Source organism: Scyliorhinus torazame, chromosome 19, assembly GCF_047496885.1.
Source record: "Scyliorhinus torazame isolate Kashiwa2021f chromosome 19, sScyTor2.1, whole genome shotgun sequence".
Lineage (NCBI taxonomy): Eukaryota > Metazoa > Chordata > Chondrichthyes > Carcharhiniformes > Scyliorhinidae > Scyliorhinus > Scyliorhinus torazame.
The window spans coordinates 98,032,082-98,053,068 of NC_092725.1; the positions used below are offsets into that span (position 1 = coordinate 98,032,082).

A 20,987-nucleotide genomic window follows, 5' to 3' on the forward strand; every position below is an offset into this window, starting at 1 on the left:
CATGAAACTAGTCTCAGAATTTAACCCTTTTACCCCAGTAACATTCTGGTAAATCTGTATTGCGTACATTGCCTTCAAGCCAATTTTCATCCTTCCTGAGGTGCAATGCCCAGAACTGAATGAAGGATGGGGGTCCCTCAAAGCTACAGCTTTAAGTTCAAATAGATTCACAATGTGTGCGAAATTATAAAAATAACCTTTTCGTAATTTGATGCAGTTCATTTCAAATCTTAACCATAACATTTGCCTGGTATTGAATCAGTTTAGTATCAAACATACTGTAGGAGGTTTGGAAATAAATCATACATTCAAACTAAATTTTTTAATTAACTCATTAAAAAAATTTCATGTCAATAATAGACAACGCCATTCCTAAAGTGCTGAAGCTATTGGAAAAGTGTGAAGAGCTGAGAATTGCACTGAGAAAACTCAAAGTGACCTCTATACTGTCCATCAAACCAAAGTATGGTTAGAATGAATACATGCGCCCCCCGCCCCCCCCAATCGACCTCTGAGCCTATTGAAAGGTGCTTTTGTCAACAACCCAAATGGCAATGTTTAAACTTCACTCAGTCTCCGATTCAGAAGGTTCTGATACAGGAGAGCCCTCTTCAGAGCTGCTCTTAATGCAAAGGTGCTCTGTTATTAATGGATGAACTTTTTGATGCTCCACAGTTCTGCCCCTAGGCTTTTATATCTGGTCTCTTGTAGAATTTTGATGCCACATGGGGATAAGTGGATGGTCCGGTCGTCTGCGCTTGTTTGTTTAGTTCAGGGTTGCCTGGAACCATGGGTCCTGGGTCAGTTCTGGTCTGGACAGAAGCACCAGTTTCACGCTGCAACACATGTAAATGGAAATTGGTTCCTTAAAAGGCTAATCTCCCAATAAAGTTAGTAAACTATAAATGAGAAAAAAAGTACAAATATTGCCAAACAAGTGTTACAAAAAGCTTCTGAGCCAACAACTGTGTTCACTCACCATTCTTTCCTTCCAATAATAGCTCAATTTGGAAATGTTTTATCCCCGTACTAAACCTCGCTCCTCCCCACTCTAACCTCCTCCAGCTCTTAAACCAGCCGTGAGCTCTACACTTCTCTAATTCTGACCTCGTGTGCATCCCCAATTTTGATCGCTCCACCGTTGGCGACCGTGGCTTCAGCTGACTGGGCCCTGGAATTCTTTCCAAGAGCCTCTCCCTGCACCTTTAAGACGCAGTTCATTCCAATCTCTCTAACAAAGAGTTAGGTCACCTGTCGCAATATCTACTTGTGTGGTTGAGCTGACATTTTGTTTGACAAGACAATGTTGGGACATTTCTCCCCACTCCATTTGTTGGTGTTCAGAGACAAGGACAGTATATGGTGGACTTAGCAAATCCAATGGCGCAGGAATTAGGATGTAAAAGTCCAGGCCATGAATAAAGGAGGGCCTAGGTAGATATTTAGGAACATAATTTTGTATTTTGATGCAGGAAGAGGAGTAATTTGCAAGGTTATGGAAAGCAGCCGAGGGTGTGGAACTACTGAACAGCTCTTTCAGAAGTGGGACAATGATGATGGGCCAGTGGCCTCTTCAAGGCTGAGAGTTTTATAATCAATAAGGGTAACGGGGATAATGTGGGAAAGTGGAGTTGAGGATTATCTGTCATGACCTCATTGAATGATGGAGCGGAGTCGATGAACCAAATGGCCTACTTTTGCTCCTACGTCTTCTGGTTCCATTCTTTGATTTTGTACCTGCCAAGTTGCAGCAGTTTGTATCTACAAAGTACACTGTAGTAACTCATCAAAGCTCCGCTAATAGCACATCCACCACCTGGAGGAACATGGGCAACAGATGCATACGAAAACCACCAGCTGCAAGCTCCTTTCTAAGTCACATCCCCCTGACTGGGAACAATATGGCGTTCCTTCACTTTGACTGGAACTTCCTTCTTAGTGGGTGTGCTTACATCACTGACAACAACAAGGACCTCTCAAGGGCAATAAATGCAGACCATGCCAGAGATACCCACATTACCCAAATTAACTTTTAAAAAGTGACAAGAAGATTATTGGTACTCCATTCTAGATTTTTACTGGTTAGCTCCATGTGAAGCTCTGTGCACACTTGGGACAAACTTTCTCTGTCAAACATTATCTAAAACTGGTATAGAGAAAGGGTTTAAGGGTGGTGTGATTTAGAATGGAATGCACATTTTGTATCAAGTAAACAAAGTCTACCTGCTCAGATTTCTCAGTATCATAGTTTTATGACTTCATGCGGATATGTTGGCAGAATACCTATACTGGGGAGAAAAAAGTTAAAAGGGGTATCGAGAAAGGACGGGAAAGGAACAAAGTGGAAAGTTCCTATTGAGCATCAGCAAAACGGCAGCGGACCAAATGGGCAAAGAAACTGGACACTCACAGCCAGAAACAACTCTCCAAATAGACCCACTCCCTTTTCCTATTGTTGCTAATTGTGTTTCTCTTAATTTGGCTCTGAAGATGGTTAACTTCCTTAATTCTAATTATGTTTGCTCGATACCGCCACAAGGTTCAAAACCGAATACTGATCAAAGACTCGATACACCAGTTAGTAAGTTCAAACTCAGCTCATTTATTTACACACACAGTCAAATATACTCTCAAAACTCTACAAACTAAACTATCACTACTGCTAAAGCCTATACTTAGCTTCAGGTGCCCACTCAGTCAGAGGAACAATGGCCGTTGTTCGGTTCTGAGGCTGCTGGGGTCGAATTGGTATGGAATAACAGCTAGGAGTGTCTGTCTCGTAGCGTGCGTTGACCTTGGACTTGTTCTGATGTTGCTGTTGTGCAAGTCTCTCCTTGGTGAGAGCCGGGGCCACAAGAGAGCGATTCTCTCTTGGGAGATTCTTCTTATACCCAAAAGGGGCTTCGCGCACTTTTGGGCGGGCCTTGAACTTGGCCCCAATTAATTGGGCCATTTCCCAATCGTTCTCATCCATTTCCTCCAATAGAGGGGTGGGTGCCCTGATTGCTGGGCGTGTCCTAGGTGGCCGTTGGCCTGCTTTGTTCTGGTCTCCTCTGACGCCGGGGTGTCTGTCTTGGTATTATTTACTTAAATGTTACATTTTTGTTCCCGGGGATGGCTCATTAGTATGGAAATGGTTTGCAGTATCGGTCTTGTTTGGGAGCTATGGCTCCAATCAACAGACAAACCCTGCACATGCTTGCTTTCTTAGTATTGTCCATTTTCCCTGCAATCTTTGCAGAGTGTCCATTTTGTAATCGGGAAGTGGCCATCCCAGATGGCTACACTATCCAACCTAAATGGACAAGATGGTAAGGTTTCAGGGAGATGGTGGTAATGTCACTGGACTAGTAATCCAGAGGCCCAGGCTAATGTCTGGAGACATAGGTACAAATCCCACATGGCAGCTGGTGGAATTTGAATTCAGTCAATAAAAACATCTGGAATATTAAAAAGCCAGTTTCAATATCGGTTACCATGACAACTATCACCAATATTCACTTTTTTTAAAACCCATCTGGTTCACTAATGTCCTTTAGGGAAGGAAATCTGCCATCCTTACCTGGTCTGGCCTACATGTGACTCCAAACGCACAGTAATGTGGTTGACTCTTAACTTCCCCCTGAAATGGCCCAGCAAGCCACTCAGTTCAAGGGCAAATAGCATGAAAGAATAGAGAAAAAAAGTGGAGAGCTCTCTTAAGAGCAATGTGTTGTGATGGGCCTCCTGTGCTACACGGGGGAGTCCACTTGGATTACTGGACTAAGTTTTGGTGAGCTGAGTACGCAAGGTGGAAATCTAATGAAGCAAGTGTCTCCAAAATGTCCTCTGGCCACAGGATATAGGGATCACTGAGGACCTTATCTGGGAACTAGTTGCAAGAGAAAATGATTGAAAATGAAATCACAAAGTTGGGTCAGCTGGGTAATTCTGCCATTTCTGAACATAAATACCAACTTGAAGATTAAACTATAATTATTAGATGGGATATTGGATCGTAGACACAGAGTTGGTATAGACTATGAGATGGAAAGATATTTTAACATAAACATTAAAACATTCCATTAGCTGGGAGTACACAAACTAGAGCTATCCAGGTTTATGCGTTTGGGCAAGAGATATTAGGGGTGGGGATGAAATATTTTACACAGCTAGTGGTAAGAGCCTGGAGCTCACTGCCCACGAGAGTGGTGGAAGTGGAGACAGTGAATGATTTCATGAAAAAAATGCCCGAGTGCTCGAGGGAAATAAGGGATAAAGCAGGAGAATGGGACTGAGAATGAGAATCAGCCAGCCTTGACAGGACACATCAAATGGCCGGCTTCTGTGCCAATAGGGACTGGTTAAAATTGTTACTTTTGCTTATTTTCTACATAAATAAATAGTTGAAATGGAAAATGTCAAAGAGCATGATAGAATTGCAAAGATAGCTTGAAATACAGAAAATGACACTCGTGAGACTTTTCCACAAACATCCATCACTTTCCCTGCCTTTACCTTGATCAGTTCATCCAGGTCAGTGGCCCATCCCAGAAGTTTCACCAACACCCTCACACTGTCGATCAAGTTGCCCAATTTTCTCACGTCTGTGTGCTTTAAAGGAGTTTGTTTAAAGGGGCCGACGGGATCCCAGTTCAGGAGCAGGCGAGGTACATGCGGCTGCACAGAATTCACAATGCTCGCAAAAGGTTCAATCTACATTCAGGAAGGGAAGGAGAATACGGTTACATAGGACATACAGCACAGGAACAGGGCATTCAGCCCAAGCAGCCAATGCTCCTATTTTTCCTCATCTATATCAGTTTAACCCACTATTCCCTTTTCCCGCATAGGCTTGTCGAGTCTGCCCTTAAATACATCTGTGCGAAGCTATGTCCAAAGATGTGCAGGTTAGGTGGGATTGTAGAGATAGGGCGGGTGAGTGAGCCGAGGTGAGGTGCTCTTTCAGAGGGTTGTTGCAGACTTGATGGGTCGAATGGCCTCATTCTGCACTGTAGGGATGCTATTTGCTTCAACCATTCCCTGTAGCAGCGAGTTCCACATTCTCACCACTCTCCTGGTAAAGAAGTTCCTTCTGATTTCCCTACTGGATTTCATGGTGACTATCTTACACTGACGGTCTCTGGTTCTGCTCTTCCCCAATGAAGGAAACATTCCCTCAGGTCCACCCTGTCAAACCTCTCAGAATTTTAAAGATCTCTATTACGTCTAGAGAAAAGGGACGCAGCCTGTTTGCGCATTCTCTCCTGCACAATATCTCATCTCAGCATCTCTGTTGCCGTCCTGGTGAAACCTTTTCTTTTGCTACTTCTCCACTGCCTTTTTATATTTTTTACGATATGGTTTCCAGAATTGTCCATGTGTTTTAACCAAGGTTCAAGTTTCACGCAATTCTCTACATTTCAATCGGCTTGTTTCTTTTAACCCGTGTTGCCAATTTTGATGATTCATGTATTCGCACTCCCAGAGTACCAAAAAAAAACATGAGAGACAGAATAAATCCAGCAAGGAGGGCTGATCAACAGCCACACAGAAACATGCAAGTCGGTGCGAGGTCAGATGTTAACATTTTAAACACTCTGAACTCCGTCTCCGAACTCCGACTCCAACACCTTGCCGAACGCCCTTTCCAAATTTAATGACCGTGGCACTAGGGGTGGGCAGCCATGCTCTTCCCAGAAGGCAGGTAGGTTTTCTTTGAATGGATGTGGATGTCGCTGGCTGGGCCAGCATTTGTTGCCCATCACTAATTGCCCTTGAACTGAGTGGCTTGCTAGGCTAGAGGGCAGTCAAGAATCACCCGCATTGCTGTGGGTCTGGAGTTACACGTAGACCAGACTGGGTAAGGACAGCAGATTTCCTTCCCTAAAGGGCATTAGTGAATCAAACTAGACAATACTGTCAGGGTCACCATTACTGAGAATGTTTTGTATTCCATATTTATTAACTGAATTTAAATTCCACCAGCTGCCTTTGTGAGATCTGAACACACATCCCCACAGTATTTGAATTTGTCCCGTACAGAAGGAGGCCATTCCATACAAGAGGCCATTTGGCCCATTGAGTCTGCAGCGACTCCCTGAAAGAGCTCCCTACCTCGGCCCAATCCCTACACCCCACCTAACCGGAACATCCTTGGACACCAAGGGACAATTTATCAGGGCCAATCCACCTAACCTGTACATCTTTGAACTGTGGGGGAAAAAAGCAGAGCATGCAAAGGAAACGCACACAGACACGGGGAGAAAGTGCAAACTCCACACAGTCACCCAAGGCTGGAATTGGAGCCGGGTCCCTGGTGCTGTGAGGCAGCAGCGCTAACCACTGTGCCACCGTGCTGCCCTTAGCCTGGACCTCTGAATTACTAGCTCAGTGACATTACCACTGCACCCCAAGACATGGTAATGTGGCTGGCGGCCTCAGACTTCACCCGGTTTAACCGACATGAGGAGACCCAAACTTCAGACCTGCATCTACCCTCCACCTATAAAGCAGGAGTGACGGGCTGACGGCCATTTCCCAATCTGATTTCCCAGGGTTTGCATGGGGACACACATACCCTATTGGTAGTTGCACAAAATTAACCAGCTGGAAAGTACAACAGAACCGAGAAGCAGCATCTCTACCTCCAATGACGTTCCCATGACAATCAACAAGTCGCTCCGTTTAAAATCTTTTCTGTACGAGAAGAAATCTTTAGCAAGACTTTCACCAAAAAATACAACGTCCGGTTTCACGATTCCCAAACAAGTTTTACATCTTGGAATTTCATCATTTAGAATTTCAGCCTGGAAGAGAACAATGTGCAGCAGGAACAGCACCCAGGTGAGTGAACAAATTCACACAGCATTCTGCACAAATTCAATAACTCAGCCACAGGTATTGTACTTAATCTAATGACATTGTGAGGTATTTAGGATATGCCAGAATGGTGAGCTGTTGTTTTGTCATCCAAGCGGCTTGTTAATCCTGGACTGACAGTGGGACTTCTTTTTACCACAAATCAGGAGATTTCAGAGCACAGCTACAACAACCAGTAGTCATGGGACTGAAGCCAGTGCTGCTAATCAAGGACTCTGAGAGTGAGTGTCGAGAAAATTATAATAAAGACAAATTCCTCGAGGTTCGATTTAAGGAAATTTATTTACACAAATATATTTGCGGAGAGTGTTCCGGCTGCATAGCCAGGGCATTGCAGTCAGATTCGATTGAAGAAAGCATATTTTTATATTCTAAAATAACAGCTTGAAGTAAACAGCCATGTTTATATTAAAGAGATTTAGAAAGTTTGCAAGATGAAATACGTAGTACATATGTTCTTGCCCTTGGCTAAAAACAACTAGAGTACACATTTTGTTATCTTTCGGAGGACAATGTGGTTTCATAATAAGGCCGAGACCAAAATATTCAGCAGTATTTCGTTTATGTTACCTGACCTACTTATTTTTGTTCAAAAGCAGTGTTAAACTATATAGTCAAGCATTTCCCAGCATGCTTCTAAGTTGGCAACTCATTAATTTCCCTTCCACAGTGAGAGTTGAAAGAGAGAGAGAGAGAGAGCGAGCGAGCAAAAGAGAGGGAGAGCGAGTGAGAGCAAAAGAGAGAGAGCAAGCGGAAGAAAGAGAGAGCGAAAGAGGGCGAGCAAAAGAGAGTGAAGAGAGAGAATGACAAAGCGAGAGAGAGTAAAAGACAGAGCGAACGAAAGAGAGAGAGCAAAAAAGAGACCGCGCGAAAGAGAGACCGCGCGAAAGAGAGACCGCGCGAAAGAGAGACCGCGCGAAAGAGAGACCGCGCGAAAGAGAGGCAGCGCGAAAGAGAGGCAGCGCGAAAGAGAGGCAGCGCGAAAGAGAGGCAGCGCGAAAGAGAGGCAGCGCGAAAGAGAGGCAGCGCGAAAGAGAGGCAGCGCGAAAGAGAGGCAGCGCGAAAGAGAGACAGCGCGAAAGAGAGAGCGCGAAAGAGAGACAGCGAGAGAGAGAGACAGCGCGAGAGAGAGATAGCGCGAAAGAGAGAGCACGAAAGAGAGAGAGCACGAAAGAGAGAGAGCACGAAAGAGAGAGAGCGCAAAAGAAAAAGAGCGCAAAAGAGAGCGAAAAGAGTGAGAGAGCGAAAAGAGAGTGAAAAGAGAGAGCAAGCGAAAGAGAGAGAGCGAAAGAGAAAGCGAGCGAAAGAGAGAGAACGATGAAAGAGAGAGCGAGCGAGCGAGCCAAAGAGAGAGAGAGAGAGAGATAGAGCAGAAGAGCGAGAGAGAGAGAGCAGAAGAGCGAGAGAGAGAGCAGAAGAGAGAGTGGGAGAGAGTGAGAGTGAAAGAGAAAGCGAGCGAAAGAGGGCGAGCGAAAGAGAGAGTGAGCGAGCGAGCCAAAGAGAGAGGGAGAGAGAGAGAGAGCAGAAGGGAGAGCGAGAGTGAAAGAAAGCGAGTGAGCAAAAGAGAGCGAGCGAGAGAGCGAGCGAGCGCGAGAGAGCGCGAAAGAGAGAGAACGCGAAAGAGAGAGAGAGCGAAAGAGAGAGAGAGAGAGAGCGAAAGAGTGAGAGCAAAAGCGTGAGAGAGAGTGAGCGAAAGAAAGAATGAGCGAAAGAGAGCACGGAAGAGAGAGAGTGCAAAAGAGAGAACAAAAGAGCGAGAGTGCGAAAGGAAGCATGAGTGAAAGGGAGAGCATGCAAACGAGTTCAAAGGGAGAGCGTGAGAGAGAGAGCATGAGAGAATACACGGGAGAGAGCATGAAAGAGAGAGTACGAGAGAGGGAGCGAGAGAGAGCATGTGAGAGAGAGCGTAAGAGAGCACACGGGAGAGAGAGAGAGAGAGAGCACATGGGAGAGAGACGCGAGAGAGAGAACGCGAGAGAGAGAGCGCGAGAGAGAGCGCGAGAGAGAGCACAAAAGAGAGAGAGCGCAAAAGAGAGAGAGTGCGAGAGAGATAGCGCAAGAGAGCATGAGAGAGAGAGAGAGCATGAGAGAGAGGGTGTGAGAGAGGGTGAGAGCGCGCGAGAGAGAGAGCACGCGAGAGAGGGCAGCATGATACCATAGTGGTTAGCACAGTTGCTTCACAGCTCCAGGGTCCCATGTCCGATTTCCCAGCTTGAGTCATTGTCTGTGCAGTCTGCACGTTCTCCTGTTGTCTGTGTAGGTTTTCTCCGGGTACTCCGGTTTCCTCCCATATAATAATAATAGCTTATTGTCACAGGTAGGCTTCAATGAAGTTACTGTGAAAAGCCCCTAATCGCTACATTCCGGGAGGCTGGTACGGGAACTGAACCCGCGCTGCTGGCCTTGTTCTGCATTACAAGCCAGCTGTTTAACCAACTGTGCTAAATTAGCCCCTCCACAGTCCAAAGATGTGCGGTTTAGGTGTATTGGCCATGCTAAATTGCCCTTAGTGTCCAAAAAAGGTTAAGTGGGAGTTACTGGGTTGCGGGGATAGAGACGTGGGCTTGAGTAGGGTGTTCTTTGTAAGGGCCAGTGCAGACTCAATGGACCGAATAGACTCCTTCTGCACTGTAAATTGTATGATTCTATGAGAGAGAGAGAGAGAGTGCGAGAGAGAGAAAGAACGCAAGAGAGAGCGTGCAAGAGGGAGAGCGCGAGAGAGAAGCGGGAAAGAGAGCGGGAAAGAGAAGGAGCGCAAAAGAGAGAGAGGGCGAAAGAGGGAGAGGGCGAAAGAGGGAGAGGGCGAAAGAGGGAGAGGGCGAAAGAGGGAGAGGGCGAAAGAGGGAGAGGGCGAAAGAGGGAGAGGGCGAAAGAGAGAGAGGGCGAAAGAGGAGAGGGCGAAAGAGGGAGTGGGCGAAAGAGGGAGTGGGCGAAAGAGGGAGTGGGCGAAAGAGGGAGTGGGCGAAAGAGGGAGAGGGCGAAAGAGGGAGAGGGCGAAAGAGAGAGAGGGCGAAAGAGGGAGAGGGCGAAAGAGGGAGTGGGCGAAAGAGGGAGTGGGCGAAAGAGGGAGTGGGCGAAAGAGGGAGTGGGCGAAAGAGGGAGTGGGCGAAAGAGGGAGAGGGCGAAAGAGGGAGAGGGCGAAAGAGGGAGAGGGTGAAAGAGAGCAAGGAAAATAGAGAGCGAAAGAGAGAGAGAGGGTGAAAGAGAGAGCGATTGAGAGAGAGCGATAGAGAGAGAGCGAAAGAGAGAGCAAAAACAAGAATGAGAGAAAACGAGAAAGAAAGAAGCTGTGCTACACAGGAAGCGCCAGTCTGGATTTTATGAACCAATAGCTTTCTGACTCAGAGAAACACACTGCGCGACAATAGCACCTTAAAGGGCACAAAGTTGTGCTTTCCGAGCCCAAAGTTACCCGATCCAACCATTCTGACCTTTTACCTTTGCTTTTTCTGATGGATATGATGAGTTGCATAAGGAACAAGATGCAGTTGAAAAAGTCCCATGAGCCTCAACCAGTTTTTCCGAAGGAATCCCAGCCGCTGCACAAAAATTTGGGCACATTAACCGATTAACCGAGGACACATTAACCGAGGGCACATTAACCGAGGGCACATTAACCATGGACAATTCAGAACAGACATGAAAATGAAACATTGCTTTTAGTCTGTATAATTTATATCAATGTCTCCTCCAACTCTCATTTCATCATCATGGAACTGATTCTTACTATGAGGGTCACTCTGGAGCCAATGTATATGAACAGGAAAGGTTTGAGCATTGACCCTTTCAATGGAACTCATTCAGGGCAGCACGGTTGCACAGTGGTTAGCACTGTGGCTTCAGAGCGCCAGGGTCCCAGGTTTGATTCCCCGCTGGGTCACTGTGCGTTCTCCCCGTATGTGCGTGGGTTTCCTCCGGGTGCTCCGGTTTCCTCCCACAGTCCAAAGATGTGCAGGTTAGGTGGATTGGCCATGATAAATTGCCCTTAATGACTGAAAGGGTTGGGTGGACGTGGGGGCTTGGGTGGGTCAGTGCAGGCTCGATGGGCCGGGTGGCCTCCTTCTGCACTGTATGTTCTATGTTCTAACTCCTGGGTCATTTTAGTACAGAGCTAATGTAAGGTTAGTGATGAATGTGCAACAGAAAAGACAGGAGTCAAAACTTAAAGATCAATGGTATCGGCACTGATCTTGTATTTGATGCTCATGCTTCCTTTAATAGAAATGTGTGCTTAAATACAATCTGTCAATTTTAATTTCTGTATTTTCACTGGCAACTTGACATCAATCTGAATTTGCTTATCCAATGGGATCAGGCAATACCATCCTCTCCATTTAGCAGTAAGTCCAGGATGGGGCAAGTACATGGGACAAGTCGTTCACTCGCATGGACACAGCAGACACATGGGAACACTACCACCTGCATGTTCTCCTCCAAGCCACACATCAACCGGACTTGGAAATATATCACCTTTCCTTCACCGCCGCAGGGCCAAACTCCCTCCCTAACAGCGCTGTGGGTGTACCTACACAAAATGGACCGCAGCAGTTCAAGGTGGCAGATCACCACCAGCTTCTCAAGGGCAATTAGGGAGGGACAATAAATGGTGGTATTGCCAGAAATGCCCAAATCTAATAAAACAAAATGTTACACATGCATGCAGAGAATTCAAAAGCTCCCTACCTCGCTCCAGTCCATCAATGTTCTGTGTATATAATCGCAGTAAGAGGCCCTTGTCGTGCAGGAGTCCCAGGAAGTAATGGATGTCATTGGGCTTATAGTTTCCAGGATAGAGAGTCTTTGCTAGACTGAAAAATGGCTTTGGATTCCAGATGAAATAGTCAATGTCGAAGATGGCCTCAGGGTACGGGATGTCAAACTGCTTCATGTTATCGTAGAGTCCAGTGCCTGGTGTTCTGCTCAGGACAAATAGTTGTTTGGGGGGGGGGGTGGAAAGAGAGAAGAGGGTACAGTAAAAGGCTGTCGTCACTTTAAGTAAAGAATTACATGTGCCCCCCCCATTGAGTCACTTAACACAGAGCCACATAACAAAACATCTCAATGAGTGTCCCAGGAAGTGGGTGTATGCATGCAGATAAAGTCCATTGCTCTTTTCACCCTTCTCCTTGACTCCAAGTCCTGGGTAACCTTTAGAGGGCATCTCAAGACTTGAGCTTCTGCACCAAATCTCCTTCAGCAAAACCTTTTCCTAATTTGCTGGAATGGTTTGTCCTCTCAGTTTCCAACTGTACTGGAATTTTGGTGATCAAAGTCCAATTTCGCTGGCCTAATCAAATGAGCCAAGATTCCAAAATTCCCCAAAACTACTTTCTTCAAAACTGAAGAAAGAAATGTGGAGAGACAGAGGGTCGAATAAAGATAGCGGGAAATACAAGATACGTTACACAGCCTCACAACCAATATCAAAAGGAATTCTCAAATAATTGAGCACAAAAATAAGTAATAGACAGTGTGTTGATCATGTGACCTTGATACTCATTCGCATGGTGTTTCTGTATGAACTTGCACCTTGTTTTACAAAAAGTAAAGTCTGTGTGTTTTTTGATTGTGTGTTCTACTTGGTCACTGAATGGTGGGAGATGTTTGTTCGCTAAATATATACATGTGAAGAACATTTCCCGAGTGTTTGCAAGATATGTGCCACCAACGTTAGGACAAGTAGTTAAAGGTATAACTTAACTCTGCCTAGTTATTGGCTTCCGTTGAATTAAAAGAGTTGTTAACCTGATGAGGTTTAGTTAGTAACCGAACGTCCAATATCCATACCCAAGTGAGCAATACCACAGGGGGTCTGCTAATACAACAGTTATACATTAAAGGTCAGTTCAGTGAGTGCGGATGCAGTCTAACTTATAGAATCTTAACTTATAGAATCCCACAGGAAAGAAAACAATAGCTGCTATTACTAATGGTTATTTCCCCTTGGGTGTTAACCTGTTCTCCTTAAAATTTACCAGAAAAAAAAAAAACACCCCTTGATCCCTCTATATGAACTGTCCCATCTTCGACCTCCCCTCCCTCTCCAGTCTTCAAATGTGTTGTCCATATTTACCTTTTCCAGAATTCCCTGTTTGAATCCCACCAATCAAGTTGCTACCCTGCCACAATACTTGTAGGCTGAGCGATCACGTGATGCTGGTCATACACCTACAAAGTCACGTGTGGGAGGGTGGGTGTCACCCCCTGGAGCGCGGTCAGAGCACTAGCATCAGTTAGCTGCTTAAAGAATCGCTGTTGACAAGTCCTTGGTCGTTCCTTACTGTGGATCCACAACATCTACATGGTGTCAGGAATTGGCAGCATGATGCAAGGACTTCGTCTTGACCCCCCTCAATTTTGATGAAAACGTCACAGACAACTGGGTAAAGTTCAAGAAGGAGTGGTGCATATACTGCAGCGCTGGATCTCCGACATGTCAACAAAGATACAGGCCTTCACTTTATTAAATCTTGTGGTCTTGGAGGCTGTTGAGAAATTCAGGTCCTTTACCTTCCAGACAGAAGAAGAGGAAGAGGACCTGAAATTATTTTTGAAAAATTCGAGGACATTTGCCTCCCTGTAAAAAATATTACACTCGACAGGCATGCATTTAATTTGACTGATTAAAGACCCAATTAATTGATACAAGTATATGCAGCAAACCTCAAGATATTGGCAACAAAATGTGCATTCGGTTCCCTCAACGACGAGCTAGTTAGAGATTAACGTGATCCACAGTGATCTAATCCAAAAGCAATTGTTATGAAAGACCACGTTGCAAACGGCTATCAGAATTTGTATATTAAATAAACAGTTTGGGAAAAGCAGCAGAGATTTTAGGTGGGAAGCAGAATTTTTTGCGGTACAGGGCACGACCTGCTCCAACTTGGTGGCCACGAGCTCCCCAGAACAGAACACTATGTTGGGTATGTCATGATATTCAAACACACACATCATGATGGACACACCAACAGACAAATCAGAACACACAACACCACAACCAATCACACACAAAGACAGGAACCTGGGGCGAAATTCTCCGTTATCGGCGGAAAGTCCGCCGATCGGCACAAAAAACGGCGCAAATCCGACTTGCGTCACGTCGGAAAAATGGGTCGAAAGTCTCCGGCCCGAAATGGGCTAGCAGCGACGTAATGGGATCCGCGCTTGCGCAGTGGTTCACGTCATGCAGCGTCATACGCGCCGCACGGCGTGCCGGCTCATAAGGCCGCGCTGCTCCTCCCCACCCGACCGGAACACCCGACCGCAACACCCGACTGGATGGCTGGCCGCCGCTCAGCCCCGAGGTTCGAGTCACGGGATGTGGAGGCGCTCCTGGACGCGGTGGAGCAGAGGAGGGACGCCCTGTATCCCGGGCACGGCCGCAGAGTTGCCCCACGCCACAGCCGGCGTCTGTGGAGGGAAGCGGCAGAGGCCGTCACCGCTGCGGCCCTGACACCACGGACAGGCACCCAGTGCCACAAGAAGGTGAACGACCTCGTCAGAGCAGGCAGGGTGAGCCTCCCCATATCCCCCCTCCCCCATATCCCCCGTAATCCCCCCCATATCCCCCCTCCCCCATATCCCCCCTCCCCCATATCCCCCTCCCCCATATCCCCCCCTCCCCCATATCCCCCCCTCCCCTACCTCCCCCATATCCCCCCTCCCCCATATCCCCCCTCCCCCATATCCCCCCCTCCCCCATATTACCCCCTCCCCCATATTACCCCCGCCCCCATATCCCCATATCCCCCCCCTCTCCCATATCCCCTATCCCCCATATCCCCAAGTGAATCCAGCCCTAACCTTAACCTCTGCAATGCACGCGCAACCGATGGCGTGCATTCATATACCTGCCTAACAGTGTTGCCTTTTACCCCTGCCACCCCCCCCCCCACACACAGGATAAGCGCGCACACAACAATAGGGAGCTTGTGAGGACTGGAGGAGGCCCCGCTGATGAGAGGCCACTGACCGAAAACGAGGAAAGGGCCCAGGAACTGGCTGGCGGACCTGACGACCGGGAGGTTGCTGATGCAGAGGTCGGGGGCGTAGTAGCAAGTGAGCCACCGACAGCCCGTCCCCATATCCCCCCTCCCCTATATCCCCCTCCCCATATCACCTGATCACTGCCTGATGTCTAACCATGCATGCTTCATTGTGTATCGCAGGACCAAACGTCCAGGCACCCATCCCCGCAGATGCAGACCGCCCGCAGGATGCCCCTCGGAGGCCACGGGTGACGGAGAGACATGAACCCTCCAGCATGCGACGCCCGCAGGATGCCCCTTGGAGGCCATGGGAGACGGAGAGACATGAACCCTCCAGCATGCGACGCCCACAGGATGCCCCTCGGATGCCACGGGAGACGGAGAGACCCGGACCCTCCAGCATGCGACGCCCGCAGGATGCCCCTCGCACACCACGGGAGACGGAGAGACCTGGACCCTCCAGCATGCGACGCCCGCAGGATGCCCCTCGCACACCACGGGAGACGGAGAGACCCGGACCCTCCAGCATGCGACGCCCGCAGGATGCCCCTCGCACACCACGGGAGACGGAGAGACCTGGAGCAACAGGGAGACGACACCCCCGTCACGTGCGGGAGCGACCACCCAGCGGCGAGGGGGGCAGCCATAGGCTCCCGTCACATCCGAGCCAGGACACCACTACCCAGGACACCACTGCCCGGGACACCATTGCCCGGGACACCACTACCCGGGACACCACTACCCGGGACACCACTACCCGGGACACCACTACCCGGGACACCACTACCCGGGACAGCACTGCCCAGGAAGACGAAATACCGGACAGTGACTCAGAGTGGATGGGTGGAGACGAACACCCACCCCAAAGTGCCATGGACTCAGAGTGGGACGAAGAGCACGACACAACGCCACTGCTGTCACCAACACCCTCCACCATCGCAGAAACACTCACCTCGGTTGGGCACTTTAGTGATGAGGCGTCTGGTACACTCACTGGTGCGCACAACACAGCCGTCCCGGTACAGCAGGTGGAGGTAGGAGCAGCAGAGGGGCCGGGCGGTCGGAGGGCAGCCCAGCCCAAGCGAACATCTGCAGCCCAGATGGATCCCGGGTTCCTGGAGTTACCACACCCTCACATAGATCCGATGCAACCACCGACCCGGAGACGAGCGAAGAGGGTGACGGGCGGCTTGCGGCGGCTGCAGTCGCAGGTGGAGGAGTCCACCCGCGTCCAGGAGCTGGGAGTGGTGCCGGTCATGCATGCCACCCAGGCCGACACCGCACGGGTGGCGTCCGCGGTGGAGGCAATGGGTGCGACGGTGTCAGACATGGGGAACGGTTTGCGAGGCCTGGGGCTTTCCGTGCAGGCGGCGTCTGTGGCCCAGGAAATGGCTGCCCTCTCACAGGAGGCCATGAGCCAGTGCCAGCGCCAGATGGCAGAGGCGCTCAACGCCATAGCCCAGTCTCTGCAGGCCATGGCCCAGTCTCAGCAGGCCATGGCCCAGTCTCAGCAGGCCATCGCTGAGGGCATCGGCGCCAGTGGCCATGTGCGAGCCGGCGTCGCACTGTCACAGACAGGGTTTGCCAACCCCCTGGGCTCCATGGCTGCAAACCTGCAGACCCCTGTCGATACCAGCACGGGCCTCCAGGACTGGCAGCGCCAGATGTCGGGGGGGCGTCGGATGGCCAGTCCGTTCGCATCCCCCACCCATGTAGAGGCCTGGGGGCCATCGCGCACCCCGTGGGAGGAGGAGGTGCAGTGGTCCGTCCCGGCTCCCCCTGTAGGGGAGGTCCCTGTACACCGCGACACCTCGGACTCCCCCCCCTTCCATCCCAGGTGCATCGGGTGGGCAACGGGCAGGACAGGCTGGCAGCTCGCCATCCCAGTCGCCCGGGCCGCAGCCTGGCCCATCTAGGCCAGGACGCCCCAGGAAACGGCCGCCAAAGGGATCCAGTGTCAGAGGGCAGGAATCACAGGAGTCCACCTCCAGTTCTGCTGTACCGTCTGGGGAACCACGTAGACGTAGTCAAAGGGCCCGTAAGGCCAAACAATTAGACACTGAGTAAGTTGGCACGGGTGCAGGGCACAGATGAGTTTTAGGGGCTAGGGCACGTGCATGAATTCCTTTGGTTATTAAAGTCAATGTTACACCTACAGAAGCTGTCTTTGTGCTCTGTCCAAAGCATGGGGGGGTGTCATGTACGTTGAGCGCAAGTGTGTGTGTGAGGGGTGGTCTTACCTCAGCCCCAGGTGAGTCTGCCCCCTTCCCCCTGGGCCGCCATCAGCATCCCCCGGGCAGAGGACGGGACCGTGCGCTGCAGTGTCACAGCCGCATGCAGGGATGGTCCGGGTGGATGGTGGTACTGTGGCCATGGGTCAGACATAGTCCAACGATGTAGAGCCAGGAGCTCACCGCAGGGCGGGTTGTCATCATCCTCCATGGCCTGCAATAGACACGCGTCCACCCGCAACTGTGTGAGCCCGGCCCGTTGTGCCGCAGGTGGATCGGCAATGGGGGGGGGGGGGGGGGGGGGGTGTGCATGCGGGTGGGGTGGGTGGGGCTGGGGAGGGGGGTGAGGGTGCTGGGTGGGTGGATGGGTGGTCGGCTGTTGCCATGGTGTGCGGTCTGTGGCCATACTACCCAATTCCCACGCCCATCTAGTCAGTGAAGCGGGCGTCTATCAGTCTGTCCCGTGCCCGCTGGGCCAGCCGGTAACGGTGGACAGCCACCCGCCTGTGTCTACCCCGTCTGCCCTGACCATTACCCCCATCCTCCTCATCTAGGGAGGACTGCGCCTCTTCCTGCTGCTCCTCCACTCCGCCCTCCTCTGCCTGCGGCACATCGCCCCTCTGCTGGGCTATGTTGTGCAGGACGCAGCACACCACAATGATGCGGCCGACCCTATCTGACCGATACTGGAGGGCGCTCCCAGAGAGGTCCAGGCACCTGAAACGCATCTTCAGCACGCCAAAGCACCTCTCTATCACTCCCCTTGTCGCTACATGGGCATCATTGTAGCGGTTCTCTGCCTCATTGAGTGGCCTCCGTATAGGCGTCATCAGCCACGATCGCAATTGGTAGCCCCTGTCACCCAGCAACCAGCCCCTCAGCCGGGGATGGCGTCCCTCGTACATGCCGGGGATGGATGACTGCGACAACACGTATGAGTCGTGTACACTGCCTGGGTAACGGGCGCAGACGTGCAGTATCATCATGCGGTGGTCGCAGACCACCAGTATGTTCATCGAATAGGTCCCCTTCCTATTGGTGAACACGGCCCTGTTATCTGCAGGTGGCCGCATGGCGACGTACATCCCATCGATCGCGCCCTGGACCATGGGGAACCCGGCCACGGCAGAGAAGCCCGCGGCCTGGGCACCTTGGCTGGCCCGGTCCACGGGGAAGCGGATGTAGCGGTGCGCCATAGCATATAGGGCATCTGTCACTGCCCGGATGCACCGGTGCACCGATGTCTGCGATATGCCGGACAGGTCCCCACTCGGTGCCTGGAATGACCCCGTTGCATAAAGGTTCAGGGCCACCGTAACCTTGACGGACACGGGGAGAGGGTGTCCCCCGCCAGTGCCACGCGGTGACAGGTGTGCCAGCAGGTGGCAGATGTGTGCCACGGTTTCCCGCCCCATCCGGAGTCTCCTCCTGCATTCCCGGTCCGTGAGGTCCTGGTATGACTGCCGGGGCCGGTACACACGGGGCGCCCTCGGGTGCCTCCGTTGCCGTGGGGCCGCGACATCCTCCTCCCCCTCCTCTTCCTGTCGGTCAAGTGTCCCTCCAGCCTGGGCGGCTGCCGCCTGTCCCTCTGCGGCAGCCTGCGCCGCCTCTCTGGCACGCTCCTCCTCCTCCTCCTCCTCCTCCTCATCCAGGGCAACATAGACATGAGCGGCTGCCGCCGCGGCGGCCAACATCGCTGGATGATCGGAAAACATGACGGCCTGGTGGGGGGGGGGGAACAACGACATGTCATCATTGCCCATATCCCCTCCTCCCCCCAGCCAGGTGGCATGGACCGCATGGGTCCAACTGTTGGAGGCTGGCACCTGGCCAGGTGGACCAACTCACTTGCCCTCGCATCCCCCTCCCCGGCACGGACCCCCATCCCCCTCCCCGGCACGGACCGCCCCCAACCTCCACCCGGCACGGACCCCCCATCCCCCTCCCCAGCACGGACCCCCCATCCCCCTCCCCGGCACGGACCCCCCCCCCAACCTCCACCCCAGCACGGACCCCCCCCAACCTCCACCACGGCACTGACCCCCCCCCCCCAACCTCCACCCCCAGCACGGACCCCCCATCCCCAGCATGGACCCCCCCCCCAACCTCCAGCCCGGCACGGACCCCCCATCCCCCTCCCCGGCACGGACCCCCCCCCCAACCTCCACCCCGGCACGGACCACCCCATCCCCCTCCCTGGCACGGACCCCCTCCCGGCACTCCCCCAGAGCCCAGCCCACTCTAACCACCCCCCCCCCCGCCGCACACACACACACACAACCCGAGACACACCTCTCCTCACGCATTCAGACTGCGGCCACGCCATCGCCTGCCCAGGGCCAACCCCCCAGGCCGTCACTCACCTCCACACTGGTCGGCGTGATCCTGGAACACAGGGTCACGCCGATGAAAAGGAGGTTTAATTTACGTCGACGTGAACGGTCATCACGTCGACGGGACTTCAGCTCATCCGGAAGGGAGAATATCGGCAGGCCGAAAATCGGCTGCCTTGCGCAGACCCGTGACATTCTCCGACGGCAGCGGCGACATTAACGCCCCGCCGACTTTTCTCCCTTCGGAGACTTCGGCAACCGGCGGGGGCGGGATTCACGGCGGCCAACGGCCATTCTCCGACCCTCTGGGGGGTCGGAGAATGACGCCCCATATAAAAGCACGAACACGACACCTGGTGGACAGTAGGTCTGGGGACAAGGACACGGACACGACCTGTTTTAACATCACAAACAGGGAATCCCCACGTGCAGAGTATCAAGACAAAACTTTACATGGAAAGTTTGAATAAAATAGCGTTGTACCATATACAACTGTGTTGGCTCATCTGTGTGTCAGAACGCCCAACACCACATGGTACAGGAGTGGATCGATACCTGCCAACTAACCTGCCATTCTGGACATGGACCGCACCGACAAACCGCAGCCGTTGCAAGTCGCGGGGAACCTAGGTACCAATTGGAAGCTCTTCAGGCAGCGATTTGACCTGTTCATCCGAGCCAACGAGAAACAGAGTGCCTCGGATGAAACGAAGATTGCACTGCTCCTCTTCTACGCAGGGCAGCACGCCCTCGACGTCTTCAACTCACTGGTGTTCGAAGAAGGGGAAAACCAATCCAAGTATGACACGGTCATCCTCAAACTGGACCAGCACTTTAATGTTGAAGTGAATGAAAGTTTTGAAAGATACCTCTTTCAGCAACTCCTGCAAGGTAAGGAGGAGCTTTTTCAACCCTTTTTGACGCACCTCCGAATTCTAGCGCAGTCCTGCAGTTACGGCAGCACCACAGAGTCCATGATCAGGGACCAGATTTTTTTTGGCGTTGCCTCCAGTGGCCTACGCCAGCAGCTTCTTAAAATAAAAGGCCTCACCTTAGCGTCTGCTGTGGAAGCCTGTGTCCTCCACGAGAATGCAACCAGCCGTTTTGCCCGATTTCAGGCGTCCGAATTGGCACGGAGGGGGTCCCCTGCCGTCGAATCGACAAGCCAGGCCGCCCACGACGCCGAACGCATCCAGGCCGTCGATTACTTCCTGACCCGCGGCCCCGACGAGAGCGGCCATTTCCCGCGGTCTCCCGCGCTGATGCGCGCCAAAAATAACGGCCACATCGAGGGACGCACTGCGCAGGCGCGCCCACCGCAAGATCGCACTGCGCAGGCGCAGTGGCGCAACGAATGCCGTGACGTCATGATGTGCGACAATTGTGGAGCTGTACACTTAAAAGGGCAATGTCCTGCTAAAAACCGACAGTGCCTCAGATGTGGCAAGATGGGCCACTATGCTGCCCACTGTCGTGCGGCTCAACCCATGGATCCTGCACATCCCCGACAATCTCGCAGACAAGTCAGGACCATCCAGCCCACGCATCAAGACTTCCAGTTAAGTGATGCA

General features: G+C 51.5%; 1 protein-coding gene across 1 annotated transcript in view; it reads right to left on the reverse strand.

Moving 5' to 3' along the window:
• Positions 1-371: 371 nt before the first annotated feature.
• LOC140396346 (NAD-dependent protein deacetylase sirtuin-3) overlaps positions 372-20,987 on the reverse strand; it is a 65,525-nt gene continuing 44,909 nt past the window's right edge. Inside the window, exons 4-8 of the mRNA XM_072484888.1 lie at positions 11,545-11,777; positions 10,300-10,400; positions 6,627-6,788; positions 4,498-4,695; positions 372-836 (exon numbers count right to left, since the gene is read on the reverse strand). Of these exons, the coding sequence (XP_072340989.1) occupies positions 684-836; positions 4,498-4,695; positions 6,627-6,788; positions 10,300-10,400; positions 11,545-11,777 (847 nt within the window). The 3' untranslated portion in view covers positions 372-683. The remainder of the gene's footprint in view (positions 837-4,497; positions 4,696-6,626; positions 6,789-10,299; positions 10,401-11,544; positions 11,778-20,987) is intronic.